The sequence below is a fragment of the Sebastes umbrosus genome, chromosome 2 (assembly GCF_015220745.1).
Source record: "Sebastes umbrosus isolate fSebUmb1 chromosome 2, fSebUmb1.pri, whole genome shotgun sequence".
NCBI classification, from domain to species: domain Eukaryota; kingdom Metazoa; phylum Chordata; class Actinopteri; order Perciformes; family Sebastidae; genus Sebastes; species Sebastes umbrosus.
The window spans coordinates 27,910,982-27,931,525 of record NC_051270.1 but is presented as its reverse complement, the minus strand read 5'-3'; the positions used below and the strand labels follow the sequence as shown (position 1 = coordinate 27,931,525).

General features: G+C 43.2%; 1 protein-coding gene across 6 annotated transcripts in view; it reads left to right on the top strand.

Moving 5' to 3' along the window:
* zfhx3 (zinc finger homeobox 3) overlaps positions 1-20,544 on the top strand; it is a 163,814-nt gene that overhangs the window by 136,516 nt on the left and 6,754 nt on the right. For 4 of the 6 annotated variants that reach the window (XM_037756120.1, XM_037756128.1, XM_037756099.1 and 1 more), the window contains 4 exons: positions 8,265-8,401; positions 8,927-9,127; positions 13,706-13,829; positions 14,450-20,071. In XM_037756120.1, coding sequence (XP_037612048.1) covers positions 8,265-8,401; positions 8,927-9,127; positions 13,706-13,829; positions 14,450-20,071 — 6,084 coding nt within the window. The remainder of the gene's footprint in view (positions 1-8,264; positions 8,402-8,926; positions 9,128-13,705; positions 13,830-14,449; positions 20,072-20,544) is intronic. The other 2 variants (XM_037756136.1, XM_037756112.1) reach the window with 1 other exon arrangement.

Sequence of the window (20,544 nt, the reverse complement as noted above, 5' to 3'; positions counted from 1 at the left end):
ATTTACACATAGATGTTCATGTTGGCCATAGCTGCAGTTTAATCTTCCTGCATGATTAGTAATTCAAAGGGTCATATTTAATGCTAGGTATGAAATATATATAAATGGATAAGCCATGAGGCTCTTTCCTCTCTTCTCACACCTTCTTCACCTAGCTGAGACAGCACCGGCTAAAAGGGAAGAGCTTCTGCACAGGAACGACCGGGATCCTTACCTTCATTAAAGCAGCCGGTGTATTTATGCAGCAGCTGAATGTATGGGGATGCAGCGAGGAGAGAGGCAGGGTGGTGAGTGGAGGGGAGATAGGAAGGTGAAGAGAGCAGAACGAGGAGGAAGGAGGTGAATTGTTAATACACCTGCAGACTTGGACACAGTGCGATTTGATATATTGAACATAAATGTATGGGAAAGGTTGTATTGAGCTCGATAGATTAGTTTCATACCTCTTTCCTTACATTCAGGAACATTTTTCAATATTTAGTCATTTAATCATTTAGCAAGCCTGTATTTAGAAGGTAAATGTATCTGTGTCTTGAGAAAAAAGGAAAATCATTTTGCTATAATTGCTGTATATTTTGGGAAATTGGGAATCATTTTATTTCTTATTATGATGTAGGTCTGGGCGATATGACGATGTATGTATATCGCCAAAGCGATAAATGATAAAAATGCCCATTGTTTATATTTTTCTATATCGTTTCTAGCGTGATGTAGAAAAACCAGCAGCCGAACTGCTTTACAGTAATATTTATGTCATTTGGACGGCGTTTTACGTTCTGATCCTTACATGAAGCTGGAGCCAACGGTCAGAATAAAAAGAGTTCGTACCTAAATGGGGGCTACTTCTGATTTTTTAATATATATTTTCTCTATAATTTCACTTGAAACTGTTATGTTCATTTTACTCTTAAAGCTGCAGTGGGTAGAAATGGAGCAAATGTGATAAAAAAAAGTTATTTTTATAAATTGGTCTGCATCCTCCGGTGCTCCTAATGGCATCTGCAAGATTTCAGAGTCCGGAGGAAAACAACCAATCAGAGCCGAGCTGGAGCCTTGCTGTCTCTGAGCAGCTGTCAATCACTCGCGAACTCCGATCAAACGGTCAACTAGGCAGCGCTGATCAAATATTAATCAACATTCTGTTACTGTAATGCCTATTTCTCACCTCAAATGTTTATAGAAACATCTTGTAGTGTACTGTTTAGCTGTAAAATGAGAAAGGTTGTGACCCGGCAACCATGTCAAAATCAGTTGAGGAAATACCAAGCACCGCCCACCAGACGGAGCACAGACAATAGGAACGCTCTCTCTCTGAAATGACCTGTGATTGGCCAAAGTCTCCCATCACGGGCTAGAATTTTTTAAAGCCTGTAAACAGAGCCATGAGGAGGTGCAGAAGTTTAGTTATCTCTCAGAACACTTGAATTACAATATGCTGAAAGGTTATTATGGAATTTTTGTCCAATGATGCCAAAAATATACTGCCTTCTGCAGGTTCTTAAAAAAAAAAAAGCAGCGCTATTATAATGTAACTAATGGTGTTTTTTAAATGCTGTCATCACAGTCGTGTCACAGTCTTTCTATAATCCAACATGGAGATATTTAGTGCACGCAGCTGCAGCAGCACATGTTTTCGTGCAGTGAATCCCTGTTTACCATCATTAGTCCATGCTGGACTTTGTCTGTGTTAGCTTGGGCTTAAATGTTACTGCTGTTTAAGTGTGTAGGAGTGTTTTCACATAGTTTTGTGGAGCACCAATTAAAGGTGACACACAGCATTCGATTAGCTGCCACACACAAATAGCGCATATTATGGTATTTTCATACCTCATTATGCCAGAAAAACATTTGTGTATGTTTTTACCTCTCACGTGTTGAGCTTAATAAATAGGTGAAATCTATATTTATACATAATTAAAACGCCTACAGCAGAGGTGTTGTTTTGATTGTCATGCTGAGGTTTGAAGCATGTGCTGTAGACAGATAGAAAGAGATAGTGATAGGTAGTAATTAAGGATAGTGTAATGAGATGGTAAGAAATTATAGTATGTCTGTTTTAAAATATTTATCTCATTAGTTTGTACTATCTTTACGGGATGTTCCAAACCTGTGCTTTGTTTCTCTACTGTAGGTTTTCACACAGACCAGCTAAAAAAGGAATTATGTTCAGTTAAATGTTGACACTAGACCTATGAAACTGTTTAGACTGGGCAGCTGGGTGTGCTTACAACTCTGTGTGTGTTATTGGCTCCACATCCACCTGTGTGTTTTATATAAATGTGCTTTAGCATGCACATGTGCACGTCCAGGTGTGTAGGAGAAGCAGATGTTGCGTTGTACACTGTAGCTGCTGCATTTAGTCTGTATAATGAACATGGTGATTAGCATCCCCTAGACCCAGCACCGTGGCATTGCAGTCTTCTCATTTTTTTACTGTGCTCATTCACAAACAGACGTACAAAATGTTATGGATTGTTCTCCATATAACAGTGCAGATATGTGGCTGTGGTTGATTCTTATGGTTAGTTACAATCAAAATTATTCAAGTTTATGTTATTGTTACTCTAAACTGGGAGACATTCAGTGCAGTGGTGATTTGTTATTGCTTTTAAACCCTGAGCAGGATGAGAAAATCAGGAGACAGTGCAGTGAAAATGTTTACATATTCATATCACGTCCTTTGAGTGCTTGTCATCCCTCAAATTGTAATTCCCTTTGTCTTTGAAGATAATAGGCCATAAATTGTCCTTGTTTGTGAGCCAACTCCCTGAAAGCTCGGTGTTTATGAGTTTTACCACGGGGTGTCTAATGGGCGAGCACCAGTGCTGTGTCTCAGAGCGTCCTGTAAAGGTGAACGCCATGTCATCCTGTTGTTCGGTGGCCTGAAGATTAATAACGCTGCTGCTAATTAATATCTCCTCTCAATTCCTTCATCTCGGATTTGCAATCATGTCGTTGGGCTGCATAACGCTCTTATACTACACAGTTTTGTTCTTGGGCTTCATAATAATAGGGAATATTTTATATGTAGGTTGAATATCGTCTCTTTAGTTCAAGGTTTCTTTTTTTTTAATGAATGCAGAATAATTACCTGAGAGCTACAAGGTGAAATGGAACATTGCCCTTTATTGCTCTGGGCTCTGACACGAGCTATAGATTAAAAACCTTGATAGAAATGGGAATAGGAAAAAGACAATATTCAGATATTGTTAGCATAGCATTAAAAGAGAATGACTTGTAGCACTGGGGGAGTTGAATCATCTCCATATTAATGGCCATCCTGCAGAGGGAATAGAGGTTTTCTACATTGCAAAGGAGCAGAGGCGCGTTGGAAGCCCTCTACGGTGTGAAGGTGAAAGGTTTTAAGGAGCTGGGGATCAGAGGACACACTTTTCCGAAAGTGTACCACTGAGGTTCACTATGCAGAGGCAACGTGGGCTGAGCTTCAGTTTAAAGTGATTGGCAGACTGTGGCCGTTCTGGGCAAAGTGACAGTAAAGTTATGCAGCCTCGCTGGCGTGGACGCACTGGATGATAGGTTATGTTTTTTACAACCGGAGGTCTGAAGCTGCCACGGCGAGACAGGAACTGTGGTAATGAGGGGGCAGAGGCTCCGGAGATGATGAGGACCCCATGTCAGTCAGTAGGAGGGGAATTCCCCTTTCGAAACATCAGGAATCTTTTTCCCATCATCCACTTCTTTACATATTTCCTGTAAGTCACATTTTAAAATATATGTATAACCTCTCCCAAGGACAAAGCAGATTAATGGCAGCTGTGATTGCAGTCCTGGAAGATTTCAACGGCAGATGACCCGTCACGGTTAATTCGGTCTGTGCTGTGTCAGTCACTCTGTCCAGCAGGCATCTTTTTTCCCCTTTAAAAGCACAACAAGGCTGTGATTGCTCCAGAGACCGGCGCAGTGTGCTGACAGCCCCTTTGCTGTTCGAATAATACAGTCCAGCTATGGGAGGTGAGACAAGGTGCCAAAGTCCAATTCACTTACGGGACTCGACAGCACAAAAGCCTCTGGTTTACGGAAAAGGGGCATGAATTAATAATCACCTAATTGGCTCTTAGGTTTTTTTTTTTTCTCCACTCCTGCCCTGCCTTTTGTGCTTTCAAACAGAAGCCCACCCTGTGTATCTGTCAGAAGAGGTTTGGTGTGGATGGGGGATCTGTGTCTAATGACCAGGCACAAGAGGTCAGGGTAACAGGCAGACATTAAGGTCACTGACGGAGAGGGGGAACCCATAGTGGTCTCTGTGGAGGACTACTTGTGAACGGGACAAGCACTGTTAATCTAACCAACCGCCGAGGTTTAAATACAGATATATACTGTAGTTTTATTAAAGCTTTAAGCTCTTAAGAGTTCTACCACCGTCACATAGAGGAAACAGCAGCATTTAGTCTTAAAAAAAAACATTTTCACTATTTTTTGTGATTGTAAACTAACGATTATTTTCATTGTCGATTATTTTCTCGATTAATCGATTACTTGTTTGGGCAATAAAATGTCAGAAACTGGTGAAAAATGTTGATCAGTGTTTCCCAAAGTTCTTAAAAAATGACTCAAACCGATTAAATAATTATCAAAATAGTTGATTAATTTAATAGTTGACAACGTATCGTTTAATTGTTGCAGCTCTAGTATTTTTTCCCTCTCATCTTCCTGCACCAGTATAACATCAGAAAGTAAAACTAGACCTCACTGCTAGATGTAGTCAGCTATTTTTGACATCCATAGCCTATCACCAGAGTCCTTTTCTGTTCTTTCTTGACAGTACATTGCTCCTGTAATGCTCCATCAGGACCCAATGTTTTGGTCATTGGTTCTGATCTCCTGCTCGTACTCTAGATCCATGTGTCTCGCGTGTATACGCATCTATGCTCGGACACCAGCGTCCAATCTGCCACGTTACACTGTGCGTAATGGCAAAAATCTCTATTTCGTTCCCAGCTTTTCAATGTTTCGGTCGTTTTTTTCATCACCCTTTGACACGGGAAAAACAGGATACAGTAGTTGGATGTTAGTCACGGTGCCGGTGATGGTGTCGGGGTGTAGGGTTCTTAAGAGAAAGGCGATTGATCAGATTTATGGAGTCCTAATTGGCCATGACGAGAAAGACTGTGTCTGAGTAAGCCTCCCCAGCCTTCCATCTGTCCGACTCTCTCTCTCTCTCTCACACACACTTACACATAAACATAAAACACCCAGAGCTAGAGAGCCGGTTGGTTTGGGCCCCTTCTACAGCAGCTCTCCAGTGCCTCAGCATAAACAGCCACTTGTTTCACCTCTCTGGTGCTCATTGAGTAATTGTGGAAGTGGAATATACTTATAATCAATTATGTTTATCCTCTTAATCACGAGGCTGAGAGGATACTTGTGTCTACTTAATCCATGCTTACTTTCTGTATTGTATGTATGTTCTTTAGAGCTGCGGGCGGCTCAAGCCCTGCATTACCTGCTCTACGAGTCTTTCTTTTTACACTACCTCTCTGTCACTAAAGTTAAATAATTCCCAGTGAATGGCAATTATACATATTCAAGTTGTAGCAGCTGCTATGCTTATTTCTTTCTGTCCATGCACAAATGCAATCCAGTTTTTTTTTAAATAAAGAGCAGGTGCTTAAAAATATTGCAATCGGATATTAATAGTTTTAACAGATGATGTTGGGTTTAGGCTACTGTTTGGAGAACGGTTAGTTATCCTTCCCTACCTTGTGTATATGAGGCTTCTGATGAAAAGTCAAAAGTTGCTTATGGTATTACTGAGCTGATGATGGAAAGACAAAAAGTTATAACTAACTCAGTAGGCCAGCTGACAGAGAAATCAGTTTTTAAAGAGGACCTATTATGCTCATTTTCAGGTTCATACTTGTATTTTGGGTTTCTACTAGAGCATGTTTACATGCTTTAATCTTCAACAAACTGATTACTTTTCTCATACTGGCTGTGCTGCAGCGCCTCTTTTCACCCTCTGTCTGAAACGCTCTGTTTGAGCTCCTGCCCCTCCTGAAAAGCCCAGTCTGCTCTGATTGGTCAGTTGGCCCACTCTGTTGTGATTGGTCAACTGAAGCAAATTCTTCAGACTCCACTCCAGCTCCGCTCTAACTAGCTTTGTTTGAGGGCGTGCCAAGCTAGCCGCTAGGCAAGTATTATACAAATGTGTTACTCGGTGACATCACCATGTTACAGAAGAAAAGGCGGGACTTCAAGCGAGGCGTTTCAGGCAGTTCAGGAGCAGTGTTTCTGTGGGAGAGAGCAACTCCCTTAGGTCTGGACTTTGTAACCTTGCAGACCTTTTACATGCACGAAAAAACTATATAACACACTAAAGGAAAGGGAAAAAAGCATAATATGTCCTCTTTAAGGAAATATATATTGTCATTATTAATGAAATTAGGACCCTCGAACATGTGAGCAGTCAAAAGGATCAACCAGATTGTTGAGGTGTGAAGGTGACAACGGATGACCGTCCTTGTTTTCCTCGAGGGATGAGTTCAGGGGAAGTCTGAGTGGACTGAAGTGGAGTTGAGGAGGAGGAGGAGGAGGAGGAGGAGGAATCGGTGAGGACAGTGCCATGACTGAGAGGTTAATGTCAGGGAATGGGAGGTTCCTTTTGTTTAACATTCCCTTTGTTTATTGGCGGATGTGTTTAATAGGATTGACTGTGACTGGACCCTAATAGGACCTCCCTGGCTGATCCCAGTGTCTCTGGGAGATCTCGCAGGCTGCTCTGTCCAAAGCCAGGTCCCCCACTGGGTAATCAGCTCAACTGCCCTCGTCGTGATTGGAGCTGACATTTTAATGTCTGGAGCAGGAGCGTGGTCAGCCCTGCTTAACCTGACCCCCCGCCAAACCACCCCCTCCCCTACCAATGCCCTCTGTTCTCAATTTGCCCTTCCAGGACTGTACAAATCAGGCCAAATTTAACTCTTTATGGGCTTGTTAGAGGTTGGCAAGACACCTCCTTAAGTTTCAGAGTGAATTCTTTCCACTGGTGACAAAGCGTGATGCTACTGCAGCTGCCCCAAGCTGGCTCCATGTGGACTTATCTCCTCTGTGCGTAGCTGAGTGCTCAACTATGATGCATTTCTGTGTGCCACCTCTAGTTTCTCTCTTCCTTTATAAAGAGGAGTAGTTTTAAAGTGGTTTGCAGGGACTCTCAGACATGCTGTTTTGTTATGTTACATATTGGTGTTTTGCATTAAAAAGATTAGCCGTGTGATTCAGTTTGTGAAACACTTGAGATAGCTGTACAGGTGACTATAATGGAAGTCTTTTCAGAGATCGGCAGCCACACGACAATGACTGTAGCCCTTTTTTTTTTTTTACATTTCCACAGACTGTGCACCGAAGCATGGCTGTATCCTGTGAATATGCTTGGGTATGACTAATCGTCAGTCTGATGCCATCTTTGAGCCCAATGGCATGTTTTTTATGTCTTGAAAATCTTCGAGTTAAATGAAAGCTTGTTGTCGTGTGCGACCTAGCTTTGAGAAAATATCGAGATTTGCTCAGGGGCTTGAAAAGAGGTTTTCTAATCTTGCCGTCCTCTTTTTCTCTTTGTCACAGTCCACTTGCACAGAACTACAACACACTGGAGAAGGCTTAGCTGGTTACAGAAATGTCAGTGAAACAGAAAATTTCACTGCTTTTAGAAACAAAGAGCTGAGGAATTTTCCAAGCTGGGTCAAACAGGGCACTGCTTGATTAAGATAATCTTTCTTACAAATGGATTTATTACTCTTTTAAAATTAATTAAAATTTTGGCGAGGCAGAAAATTTCAAAAATCCAAATTTTAACATCTTCCTCAGCTCTTCTTTGTGTTTAAGTCTGGTGTGGATCTCTTTACCCTTCTTGCTGTATGATGAGGTCACAAGATGTTTGTGGATCTTGTCTCAAACTCAGGTGGACTGAAAATATGTAGTGAAACCTAAAGTTGCACCCTGTGGCAAATGAATATTTTCATTAGTGGTTTGTTGCGTTGTATGATATCTTGACAAGCCGACATTGAAAGAGACAAGGAAGACGAGTAAAAAGTGTTTGGTATTTTTTATGGGGAGACATGAGTTGGATAACAACAATCTCTCTGCCCAATTCCCATTAAAAGCAGTTATATCACATTTAAGAAAGGCATTCCAAAGCCCTTTATCCACACTGTTATTGATTGACCTGCTCCAAGGCTGCCAAGTCCTCACCTTACCTTGACATGTCTGCTCTCCTCTCTTTATCCCTCCGTGTTTGTGTGAATGTGCAGCAGTGTCCGGCCACTCGGATCGGCGCCAGTCAGACTCCCCGATCCCTTCCAAAAGGCCCTCTTCGCGGTCAGAGGCCTCCGAGAGCCCGCTGTCCTCGAAGCGTCCCAGGACGGTTGAGAAGAGCGCTGCGGAGCAGGTGAGAGTTACAAACCACACAGTTTTGATGATCATTGACGTCTTCAGATGTTCATGAAACACTCTTTGAATTAGGGGACTCTTGCTAAAGGTTATCTCATCCTCAAATACCAAGCCCTCATTATAAGCTAGAAACTTATACTCCAATTAAAAGAAGAAATGTAAAAATATACTTCTAATAATTTTTAGTTAGTTTTCTCTCTGACCCTTTTTATATTATGCAGAAAATTATTTTAGCCTTTCTGCTGCAGTTGCACTGCTAATTGTGTATAAGGTGGAAAATCAATATGGTATTTGACAGATGAGAGCACTTTGAAGTAGGTGCCAAGACTCAGTGGTGCTCAGTATTACACAGTTGTCTGTGATCAGAGGGATCTGCCTGCTTGAGGGAAGGGGGCCCCAATCTTCCGCCTGATGTGCAGCTCCTCTTCAAGCAGGCCTGCCGCGCTCACCGCACCCATTTCACCCCATTAACCCTCTGTGGATTTCCCCCCACCCTCTTTGCTCCTGTCTCTCTGCCACCCAGATGTACCAGTGCCCCTACTGCAAGTTCACCAACACGGACCTGAATCGCCTCAGAATGCACGTGATGACGCAGCACTCTGTCCAGCCCATGTTACGCTGCCCGTTGTGCCAGGACATGCTCAACAACAAGGTCCACCTGCAGTTCCACCTCACGCACCTCCACAGTGTGGCTCCTGACTGTGTGGATAAGCTTATTGCCTCAGTAAGTCCTCTGTTGTGTTTGTTTTTGCGTGTGATTGGATACTGGGTGGTTGGAAAGGTTGAAGTGTTAACTCCAATGCTTTTGAATGATTTTTATCATCTTTACCAATCTGCATGTTTCAAGGTAGCCTGAAGTTTAGTAAGATTGGTATGCATTAGATTGGTATGCCAAGTGCACATTATTTATTCTGGTCATCCAGCACCTTACCAAAGAGAATGCATAAGTACGTCAGGAAATGCATTATCCATAGTTTCTAAAAGTCAGACTGCAGAGGAGGAAAAGCACAATAGATGAACAAATGTATGGCCTTGCTGTCTGGGTAAACTGTATTGTATACATAGCAACAATCGAATTGATTCCAATTTCTCTATCCACTTTGTCCCATATTGCAGTGGTTCCCAACCTATTTTCCTTGAAGCCTCCCGTTACGTGTATCTAATAAAAGCTGACGCCCCCCGACATCATCACCCTAAAAAAAAATAACAAATCCTCTAACAAAAGTGATTCATTGTATTGTCTTTTTTATTAAATCAACTTTCTTTAATGAACAGAACTCATCATATTGACAGATTCGTCAAGTGAACGCAGATACATGATATGATCCTTATTTTTTTGTTACGACTTGATTCATTTACTAAAATAGCATTAGAGCCAAAATAGATGTTTTGTTATTGTGGTTAAATAAATGTAATGGTGTTGTTAGATTGCTGATAGACCGCCCCATTAATACAGGCGCGGGCCTCCCTTTGTGTGCGTCAAGCAGGAGAGCAAATAGGTTTTTGACCACAGTGAAAATGTTGGTTTTGAAAGGCTAAATGCCAACAAATATGGATTGAAACTGAATATTTTGTCACATTTTGCTACTAAGAAAGTCCTCAGGGCGAAATGCACCCTCACTACGCTATGTTAGTCCTGTGCAGGGCCAGGTCTGGCAAGGCTATGGACTCTCATCGCCCTGAAGGGGTTTCTTTCACAACAATGACCCGCTAGCTATACATTAACCCGCTTGTTACACAGCTACTTACTTAAGAAATCAATAATTTGACACAAAAACAGTCCACCAGTGTCCGACATCAGAACTGCGCCCATAGCAACGGTCTGCTATAAAGAAATAGCAGACCGCAGAATGCCATGATTGACCAATCAGAATTGAGTATTCAACACAGCTGTATAATATGACTTTATTTATACATACAACCTCAGAGCAGACAAATCGCAAACAAATGGCGCACCCCCTGTGATCTTTGGCCCTAAGGGAGGCCAAAGGGGACCTCAGGTCGGGAACCACTGCTATATTGTGTCTGTCATTATATGCACATTCATTCATTCATAGTCATTTATAGGAAACCACAGCCAGTCGAAACTGCGCTGTATAGGTCTGACACATTGCTACTTATACACATAATGGCCCGTCAGATTGCAGACAGTGGGTCAGGTCAAGGACCAGTGTGTGGATTCAGCAATGCCAAGAACATGAGTCACTCGCTCTTAATCAATCCCTCACCCTAGAGTGGCTGCCTAGCTGTGAGAACAATTGTCATTCCCCATCTTCCCTTCTCTAAATTGCCAACATTCAGTCTTTTATCAAACACAAAGAATACTGTTAATTGTGAAATGGCTGCAGGCAATCCCATTGGCTCTTTGGAAATGATTGGCCCCTTTTTAAGATGCATATTTTTCTCCTCTTTTCCATTGTCTTAATGTGCCCATCATCAGAGAGCCTTTCTCCAGCTCTCGTCTAATCACAGTCATTCGGGGAGGGGAACTCATAATCTGTTTTTGTATTTTTTAATGATTTCGAGATGAGCAGGTCTCTCAGCTCCCAGTTCATTTATTACTACGCTGACATTCTCGCCATGTCTTTGATCACCTGTGTGCTACAGTCAAAACAAAGCTTTTCATGATGAATATGTTAAAATAATTGTGACACAGATTAATCAAAATTTAATGAACAGTTTCCCTACTTCATGAAAATCAAGTACAAGTAATGGAAATGTTATTATTCACTACAAATCAGGTCTTGTATAGAAATGTGTGTATTTATAGACTGCGTAGAAAACACTGTAAATGTTCAGGTCCATTCCTACAGGAATAAGATGCATAATGTGTAGTGTTTGTCGCTTGAGTCATGTGGTCTTTGACTCTCAAGTCCTGAAGTTAGATTTATATCAGCTGCAATGCACAGGGGCACCATTTTCTACCTAGAGAGAATACTTTCTTTGCTTCCTATAATGCTAATCAAGGGGAAATAAAATTTTATTTGCCCTGTTTTCTTGTAAATCACTGAGCAAATCTTTGCTCTGTTCTACCCTGTGAAGCTAAATGGCCTGCTGGACAATCACCGGGTAAAACATTACTCTGTCTGCTGCCTAGCCATCTTCATCCCCCCCATCTAGAAAGTAAATGGCAAGCACATTAGTATGGTAGACGGCAATATTTATTTCTTTTATAGAGGTAGTAATGTACTGAGCCACTACAAGAGGGCCATGATAGAACAGAGGTAATATAACACACATTAAAGCTAGCACCTTTTTATAACTGGTGGATGCAGATGGAAAGGTACTTTATCCTTTTCACATGTCTAAGGAGAGGAGCCTAATTAATTCTGAAATAGGTGACTTTTATTTCTTGCCAAGCATGCATAATGATGCGTTCACTCTCCCACCCTTCATCCACCCATCGCCTTTGCACTCCCTCTTTCCTCCTTTCCTTTTCACCCCATGTGTCTCACGCCTTTGTCTCATATACAGTACATATATATATATATATATATAATATACACTCACTCCCCCGGTCTTCCCTCTTTCACTCTGTCTCATTTTCTGTCTGTGTAAGATGGGGGTAATGAAAATAATTGTGCTTCATTAATTCAGAGTCTGGCTGGATGATAGCCATTTTGAACTATGTTTGCCAATTAGGCAGTCCAAATTAAAAGTGACCTTGGGATACTCTGCACTTTCTACTAATCGCCTAATGAAGCCGTTGTCTAGAAACAGTCCACTTTGTAATGTAAATCATTGCTTTTTTTTTTGTTTTGTGACTTTCATTGCTGGTTGCATTAATTTCCTCATTTCATTTTGGAGAGATAGAGAGGTAACAAAAACAATGAAGGAAATGGCTGCATGTTTTCTGGTAAATTGGTGACCACACTAACCAAAATGTAGTCTGCACTTTGTGATGGGAAGTGTTAACCTTGAAACTCCTGTTGCTTGAGGAGGATTCTGCTCCATTTAGATCTGGCCTGTAGGCTATATGACATGCTGCAATATGTGCAGCTGTGTGCCTATTAGAGGAGTGATTAGAAAGCATATGGTAGCATCAACAGCATCAACCATGCAGATCTGACCACTGCGCTCTCTTACTTTACAATACAAATTCCACCAGGATGCATTCATTAAGATTTCCCCCCCTTTTTGTCTCCGTCATTTGAGACATCTTTATTAAATATGACTTGAAAGGGCTACCTATAAGTCTTTTTTAGAGTGAAAGGTGAAGAGTGTCTTAAAGTTGAGGCAAACAGAAGAGAAAAGAGGAAGGAGACAGTGGGGTGGGTCTGAATTGAAATGCAGCATGTAGGTGAACACTGTTTGTGAAGTTAACTGAGGGAAGGTGAAAGAAACAGAGCCTCATCTTCCAGCCTCACCCAGAATCAGCCGAGGATTATTGCTAAACAGTGAACTGCTAATTAGTGATTTTGATGTATTATCAGGTTTTTGGGGGTGAACAATGTTATCAGAGGGTGATAGAGGTAGAAAGTCGGCGAGAGCAGCAGGAATAACATGATTGACTCCAACCTTTTGAGAGCAAGGAGAACCTGGGTTCCTCTCTGTACTTTTTCAATCAATACTTTTTCGTCCTTCAAATATTCAAATTAGAAAAGTAAAAAGAAGAGAAAAAAATGGAAATGCATACCTTCTTATCAGCAATGAAATTGTCTTTCTTTTGATTTTACTGTTTTATTAAGGAGCACAATCTAATTTTGCAATTATTCTTAAATGGATTTTTTTTTTTTATTTAATTGGCACTTAAAACTGTACTACTGATAATTCTGAAGCTGAAGTGTAGATGGCTGAATGCAGTTTGCCTACTTTTCTCCTTTATTACAGTAGTCATTATTCAAGAGTTTTTTCACTAGTCTTATTTTATTAGTCCCCCTCATAAAGCTTTTAGCTGGCTGAGATAATTGGCGGAAGCAGAACTTAAATAGGCACATGCCAAAGCACAGGACTCTGAAACTTTACATTGTGTGAAAATATGTTCATAAATGATATGGTTATGATTGTGTGTATGCATGTGCTGTGTACATACTGTATGTGCTTGTTGAGTGATACATATGAAAACAGAAACATACAAATGTGTGAGGATCTCAGCATTGACTCTCTTGATTTTTATGTTTAGTGCCAATGATCCTCCCTGTTACAGTAAACGTTATTGATCTGTCCAACCCCCTTCTTGGTAACTGCTTTGTGTATCCTCTTGTTTGTGTCTGTAGTTTTCCGTTAAACTAAAATATTAAATTACATTATCACTCAGCGAGATTATTCACACAGGAATTCCTTTGTGCTTTGTCTTTTCCAGGTAACAGCATCTGAAGTACTGCCAGCAAGCATGTTCATACCTGTACCTAGTCCAGACAGAGAGTCCCAGAGCACCCCTCATGCTACAGCCAACTCTAACTCTGAAGACACAAAGAAGCAAGCTGGTTAGTATCTGACTCTGATAGTAATTTGAGGGGTTATACTTTAGAGTTGGTCACCCTTTTTCTACTTACTAAAAACATAACTAGCATATACAGTAGGATCTGTATTATCACATTGGGTAATCTTGGCTGAGTGTAATACATGAGATTGAACTAAATGTTATCACTATATAACTGTGTATTCATACACTGGTGCAATACTTAGTCAGTTGTTATTACATAGACTGGAAATAAAGAATCATTATTCAGGTATTTTAGTGTTTTCATTATATTTTTAGATAGACAACGTAATGAAAGACACTTTTTTCCTGCTAAAGCCTTCATTCACATATCATCTATAACATCTTTCCCAATTATTTTTCTATAAAGCAGACTTTATACCCTATGACATCAAAAGTTTGAGATTTAGCACTCTAGTTTTGGGAATTTGGGAGAAAGTTGTTCATGTTTACTAATATTGTTTGGACTGTCTTAGACCATGGGAATAACATGTATGAATTTTGAAAATTGGCGTAGTTCCCCTTTAATGTCCTTTAGTGACATTACCTTTGTAACTACCATGTAACTTTGCGAATGTAGGCACCTAATGAATTGCTTTCTTCTTTTGGTTAATTTATTCACAGATGCATCAGATGCTGATCCAGAGAAGGGGGTTGCACTCGCTACAGAAATAGCTGAAGCTCGTAAGTCACCTCTGGAAGACCAACCGTCGGAGAGGGATGATGCCACAGGATTCCTGTGTTGGAAGAAAGGCTGTAATCAAGTGTTCAAGTCCTCCAACTCCCTCCAGATGCACTTCAATGAAGTTCACAACAAAAGGCCCCAACTGCCTGTTTCGGATCGCCATGTCTACAAGTACCGCTGCAACCAATGCAGCCTGGCCTTCAAGACTGTGGAGAAACTACAGCTCCATTCACAGTACCATGTGATCCGGGCGGCCACCATGTGCTGCCTCTGCCAGCGGAGCTTCAGGACACTACAGGCCTTGAAGAAACATCTAGAAACCAGCCACCTGGAGCTGAGTGAAGCTGATATCCAGCAGCTTTATGGGGGCTTGTTGATGAACGGTGACATTATGGTAATGGGTGACCCATCCCTCGGTGAGGAGCATGGAAGTCTGGGAGATGATGACAAAGACGGAGATGAAAGTGACCAAGAGGAAAAACAAAGCCCAACAGGCAGCGACTCTGGTTCACTGCAGGAGGATTGTGGATCTGAACCGAAGCGTGCTTTGCCGTTCAGAAAGGGCCCCAACTTCACCATGGAGAAGTTCTTGGATCCATCTCGTCCTTTCAAGTGCACTGTATGCAAAGAGTCTTTTACACAGAAGAACATTCTTCTGGTTCACTATAACTCCGTCTCCCACCTGCACAAGGTGAAGAGGGCTCTTCAGGAGTCGACTACTGGCCAGCCGGAGCCTACCAACAGCCCTGACAACAAGCCATTCAAGTGCAGCACTTGTAATGTGGCCTATAGCCAGAGTTCTACCCTGGAGATCCACATGCGCTCTGTTCTACACCAGACCAAAGCTAGGGCAGCCAAACTCGAAGCAGCAGGAGGGATCCCTAGCTCTGCGAGTGCTACTGGTTTAAGCGGCGGGGGGTCCAGTATCAGCACTTCAACATCTAGTCCATGCCCAGCCAGCAACTCCACTACGAGCTCTACAAACCACAGCTCTTCTGGGCCTCAAACTGTTCAGAGTCTTCTTGGAGGAAACCATATGAGCCAGACTCATAGCATTGAAAGCCTGGGGAATTCTTCAGTGAGCTGCCATTCCTCACCGTCTGAGAACCATGAATCAAAAAAGTCTAAATATTCCGACATGCTGTCTGCTAGGGGGCAACAACAACAACAACAACAACAACAACAACAACAACAACAACAGCAGCAGCAGCAGCAGCAGCAACAACAACAACAGCAGCAGCAGCAACAACAACAGCAGCAGCAACAACAACAACAACAACAACAGCTTCAGCAACAACAGCAATTGGCTCAGGCTCAAGCCCAAGCTCAAGCCCAGCTTCAGCAAGAGCTCCAGCAGCAGGCTGCAATTCTGCAATCACAGCTATTCAACCCAGCACTTCTGCAGCACTTCCCCATGACAGCTGATGCACTTCTCCCCCTTCAACAGCAGCAGTTGCTATTCCCCTTCTACATCCCTGGAGCGGAATTTCAGCTGAACCCAGAGATCAACCTCAGTAGCCTAGCAGGATCATCCACCTCCGCGCTGCTGGAAGATCTAAAAAACTCGGCCGCGCAGGCCCAGCAGAGTTGCTTGCAGCAGCAATTGATGCACCACCACCTTCAGCAGCAACATCAACAACAACAGCAGCAGCAGCAACAGCAACAACAACAGCAGCAGCAGGCTCACTCACAGGCTCAGGGGCAGATGGCGTTGCTGCAGCAGAGTGCACTTCTTCTCCAGCAGGCTGAAAAAAAGCAGAGACCTCCCTCCTCTCACAACGAGAAGGACAGAGAACTACAAAGGGAGAAGGGCACAAGTGAAAAAAATGAGGAATATGCTAACAGAGATTCAGAGAGTAAGCCAAGAGAAAAGAAGGACATGCAGCACATTTCAATAAACATAAACCACGATACTGGCCTGCCTCCACCAAGGATTGCTTCAGATGCTCGAGGAAATGCAACCAAAGCCCTGCTGGAAAATTTTGGGTTTGAGTTAGTAATTCAGTACAATGAAAATAAACAGAAGGCTCAGAAAAAGACAGCTGGACCTACAGGATCAAGCGGTCCAGGTGGGATAACAAGAGTGGTGGACCCCATTGAGGGATTAGAGAAACTGGAATGTGAAGCCTGTGGCAAGCTGTTTTCAAACATACTGATTCTAAAGAGCCACCAGGAGCATATCCACCAGGCTTTCTTTCCATTTCGATCCCTTGAGAGATTTGCCAAGGAATACAGAGAACAATATGATAAACTCTATCCACTGAGACCCCCTACACCAGAGGCTGCTCCTGCTCCTCCACAGCCTGCTCCTCCACCTCCACCTCCTCCACCCCAAAGAGCTCCCACACCAAATATTCCCGTCTCCGCTGCCTCCCTCACGCCTCCGACCGTATCCACTCCACAGCCGCAAATGCAAATGGCACAAATTCCCATGCCGATGGATTTGCCCCTCTTCTCGCCGCTCATGATGCAGTCCATGTCTCTCCAGTCCTTGCCTCAGATGCAGTCTGTTGAGCCGAGCCTGGCCTCAGACCTGGCCCAGCTCTATCAGCAACAGCTCACACCAGCCATGCTACAGCAGCAGCAGAACAAGAGGCCACGGACGCGCATCACAGATGACCAGCTGAGGGTGCTGCGACAGTACTTTGACATCAACAATTCGCCAAATGAGGAGCAGATTAAAGAGATGGCAGACAAGTCGGGGCTGCCGCAAAAAGTCATAAAGCACTGGTTCAGAAACACGCTTTTCAAAGAGCGACAGCGCAACAAAGACTCGCCATACAATTTCAATAATCCACCGACGACAACTTTAGAAGACACAAAAATTGACTCCAAACCTCCTTCCCCTGAACCTCTGAAACAAGAATTCTATGGAAGTAAGAGATCATCCAGGACTAGATTTACTGACTACCAGCTAAGAGTGCTACAAGACTTCTTTGACGCCAACGCTTATCCTAAAGATGATGAATTTGAACAGCTCTCCAACCTTCTGGGCCTCCCCACTCGTGTTATCGTCGTGTGGTTCCAAAATGCTCGCCAGAAGGCAAGGAAAAATTATGAAAACCAAGGTGAGGGGGCAAAAGAGGGAGAAAGGCGAGAACTGTCAAATGACCGCTATATCCGCACCTCAAATCTGAACTACCAGTGCAAGAAATGCAGTCTGGTTTTCCAGCGTATATTTGATCTAATAAAACACCAAAAGAAGCTGTGTTACAAAGATGAAGACGAGGATGGACAGTATGACAGCCAAAACGAGGATTCGATGGATTATGCCAATGACTGTTATACTCCCTCTGGGTCTTCCTGTCACACCCCAATGCCCTCCTCTTCAAGCCTCTGCCCACTTCCACCCTCCACTTCAGCGTTCTCACACCTCCCATCCGCTGAGAAAGAGGAGGCGTCACCAGCATCCACCTCAACCCTCTATGACGAGAAGCCCAAGCAGTTACCAGAAATAACTGCCGATCCACGAGAAAACCAAACCTCTATTAAGCAGGAAGTTGTGCATCAACCCCAGTCTGAGCCACAACACCATAGATCCCAGAGAGAAGAGAAGATTCAAACTATTTCCAAGCCCATCAAACAGTCGTCTCCTTCCTTCTCTCAGCAACAACAGCAGTGTGGTCCCTCGGCCTCTCAGACGAGCCAGTCCTCGTCTCAAAGCCCTCACATGAGCCTCAACGCACACCTGACCTCTGCCACACAACAGCTGGCACAACAGATGATCCAGTATCAGTGTGAGCAGTGCAAGATCGGCTTCCCCTCCTTTGAGCACTGGCAGGAACACCAGCAATTACACTTCCTTTCTGTGCAAAATCAATTCATCCACCCTCAATTCCTAGACCGTCCAATTGACATGTCTTTCATGCTGTTTGATCCCAGCAATCCTCTCCTGGCGAGTCAGCTACTCTCCGGGGCAATGCCACAGATTCCCAGCAGCTCCGCCACCTCTCCGTCCACCCCCACCTCCACCATGAACTCCCTGAAGAGGAAGTTAGAGGAGAAAGCCGGCACAAGTCCGGGAGAGAACGACAGCACAAACAGCGGAGAAGAGCCACAGAGAGACAAGCGGCTCAGAACCACCATCACACCTGAGCAGCTGGAGGTCCTTTATCAGAAGTATTTATTAGATTCAAATCCGACACGTAAAATGCTTGACCACATTGCTCATGAGGTGGGATTAAAAAAGAGAGTAGTGCAAGTCTGGTTCCAAAATACCAGAGCGAGAGAGAGAAAAGGTCAGTTTAGAGCAGTAGGGCCAGCTCAAGCTCATCGGAGGTGCCCTTTTTGCCGAGCTCTTTTTAAAGCCAAAACTGCCCTTGAGGCACACATTCGCTCTCGTCACTGGCACGAAGCCAAACGTGCCGGATATAACTTAGCTCTTGCTGGTATGTTACCTGAACACGAGGGCATGCAAATAAAAATAGATGCTCTAGATACAGCAAGTTACTCCCAAATGGCTCCAACCAACAGTGATGGACAAAGCTCCTCCATGTCACCAGTAAACAAAGGCATGGATCTGTCTCCCAGGGCTCTACTGAGCCCTTCATCCATTAAAGTCGAGGGAATGGAAGATTTCGAGAGCGCAACCATGTCCTCTGTGAACCTCAGCTTTGATCACAGTAAACTGGATAATGATGACTGCTCTTCTGTGAATACAGCCATCACTGACACAACCACGGGTGATGAGGCCAATGCTGATAATGACAGTGCTGATGCAAAGCACAGCCAAAATAGCGGTGATTACCTGTCTAAGTCTGGGGCCTCAGTCCCCATCCTTGAAACTGATGACCAGATGTCCTCAGGGCTGGTGAGCCCTGCAACAAGCTATTATGCTAGGGAATATGAGAATGAACATATTATTGATCACAGTGAGACGTCCAGCATGGCTGACCCCTGCTCACCAAGTCCCGGAGCCTCAGGTACCCGGAGCATTGACAGCGGAGATCGACCTGGCCAAAAGCGCTTCCGAACCCAGATGACTAACCTCCAGCTCAAAGTGTTGAAATCCTGCTTTAACGACTACAGGACTCCCACTATGCTGGAATGTGAGGTGCTTGGCAATGACATTGGACTTCCAAAGAGAGTGGTTCAGGTGTGGTTTCAAAATGCCCGTGCCAAGGAGAAAAAGGCAAAGCTCAACATGGCCAAGCACTTCGGAATAACTCACACATCCTACGAGGGGCCGAAGACTGAATGCAATTTGTGTGGTGTCAAGTACAGTGCTCGCCTCTCTGTTCGTGATCACATTTTCTCCCAGCAACACATCTCGAAGGTGAAGGATACCATTGGCAGCCAGATCGATAAGGAGAAAGAATACTTTGACCCCGCCACTGTCCGCCAGCTTATGGCCCAGCAGGAGATGGACCGCATTAAGAAGGCCAATGAAGTTTTAGGACTGGCGCAGCAGCAGGCCATGCAGCAACAGGGTTTGTTTGATAACCCTGCAATGCAGGCTCTGAATCTCCAGTCAGCTTATCCAAATCTGCAAGGCATCCCACCTGTCCTTTTGCCAGGGGTTGGTAGCCCCTCTCTCTCCAGCTTTAACTCATCTAATTCAGGTACGTACGCATTTGGATGCATTCACTGATTTACAGCTCAAATTTGAGGTGCAGATGTGCTTTTAAACTGTAATGTAACTACCTAACCAACTACAGTATTTACATGTTGTACTTAAATGTAAAACCTGGTAATAACAGTACAACGCTAGAACTCAATATTTCCACTCTTCCTAAAGCAATTTCCCCTCAATCAGTCTGTCATGTGTACTCATTTACTTTCACTTATTTACGGCCGTTGTTGACATGTCTAAGTACAGAATCTTCTTAAATGTCAACAGTTAACTGTTAGACCCACAACAGAGTGAACAAATGGTTCACACTGACTGACTTAGATTACATGAGCTTATTATCATTCGATTTTCATTTACCTCTTCTGTGTGTATATTATATAATGACACATCTTATCATTATCTACTCATATTGTTGAATTTTTTTTCAAAAAATAATTGTGCAATTATCAAAAAAGTATACCT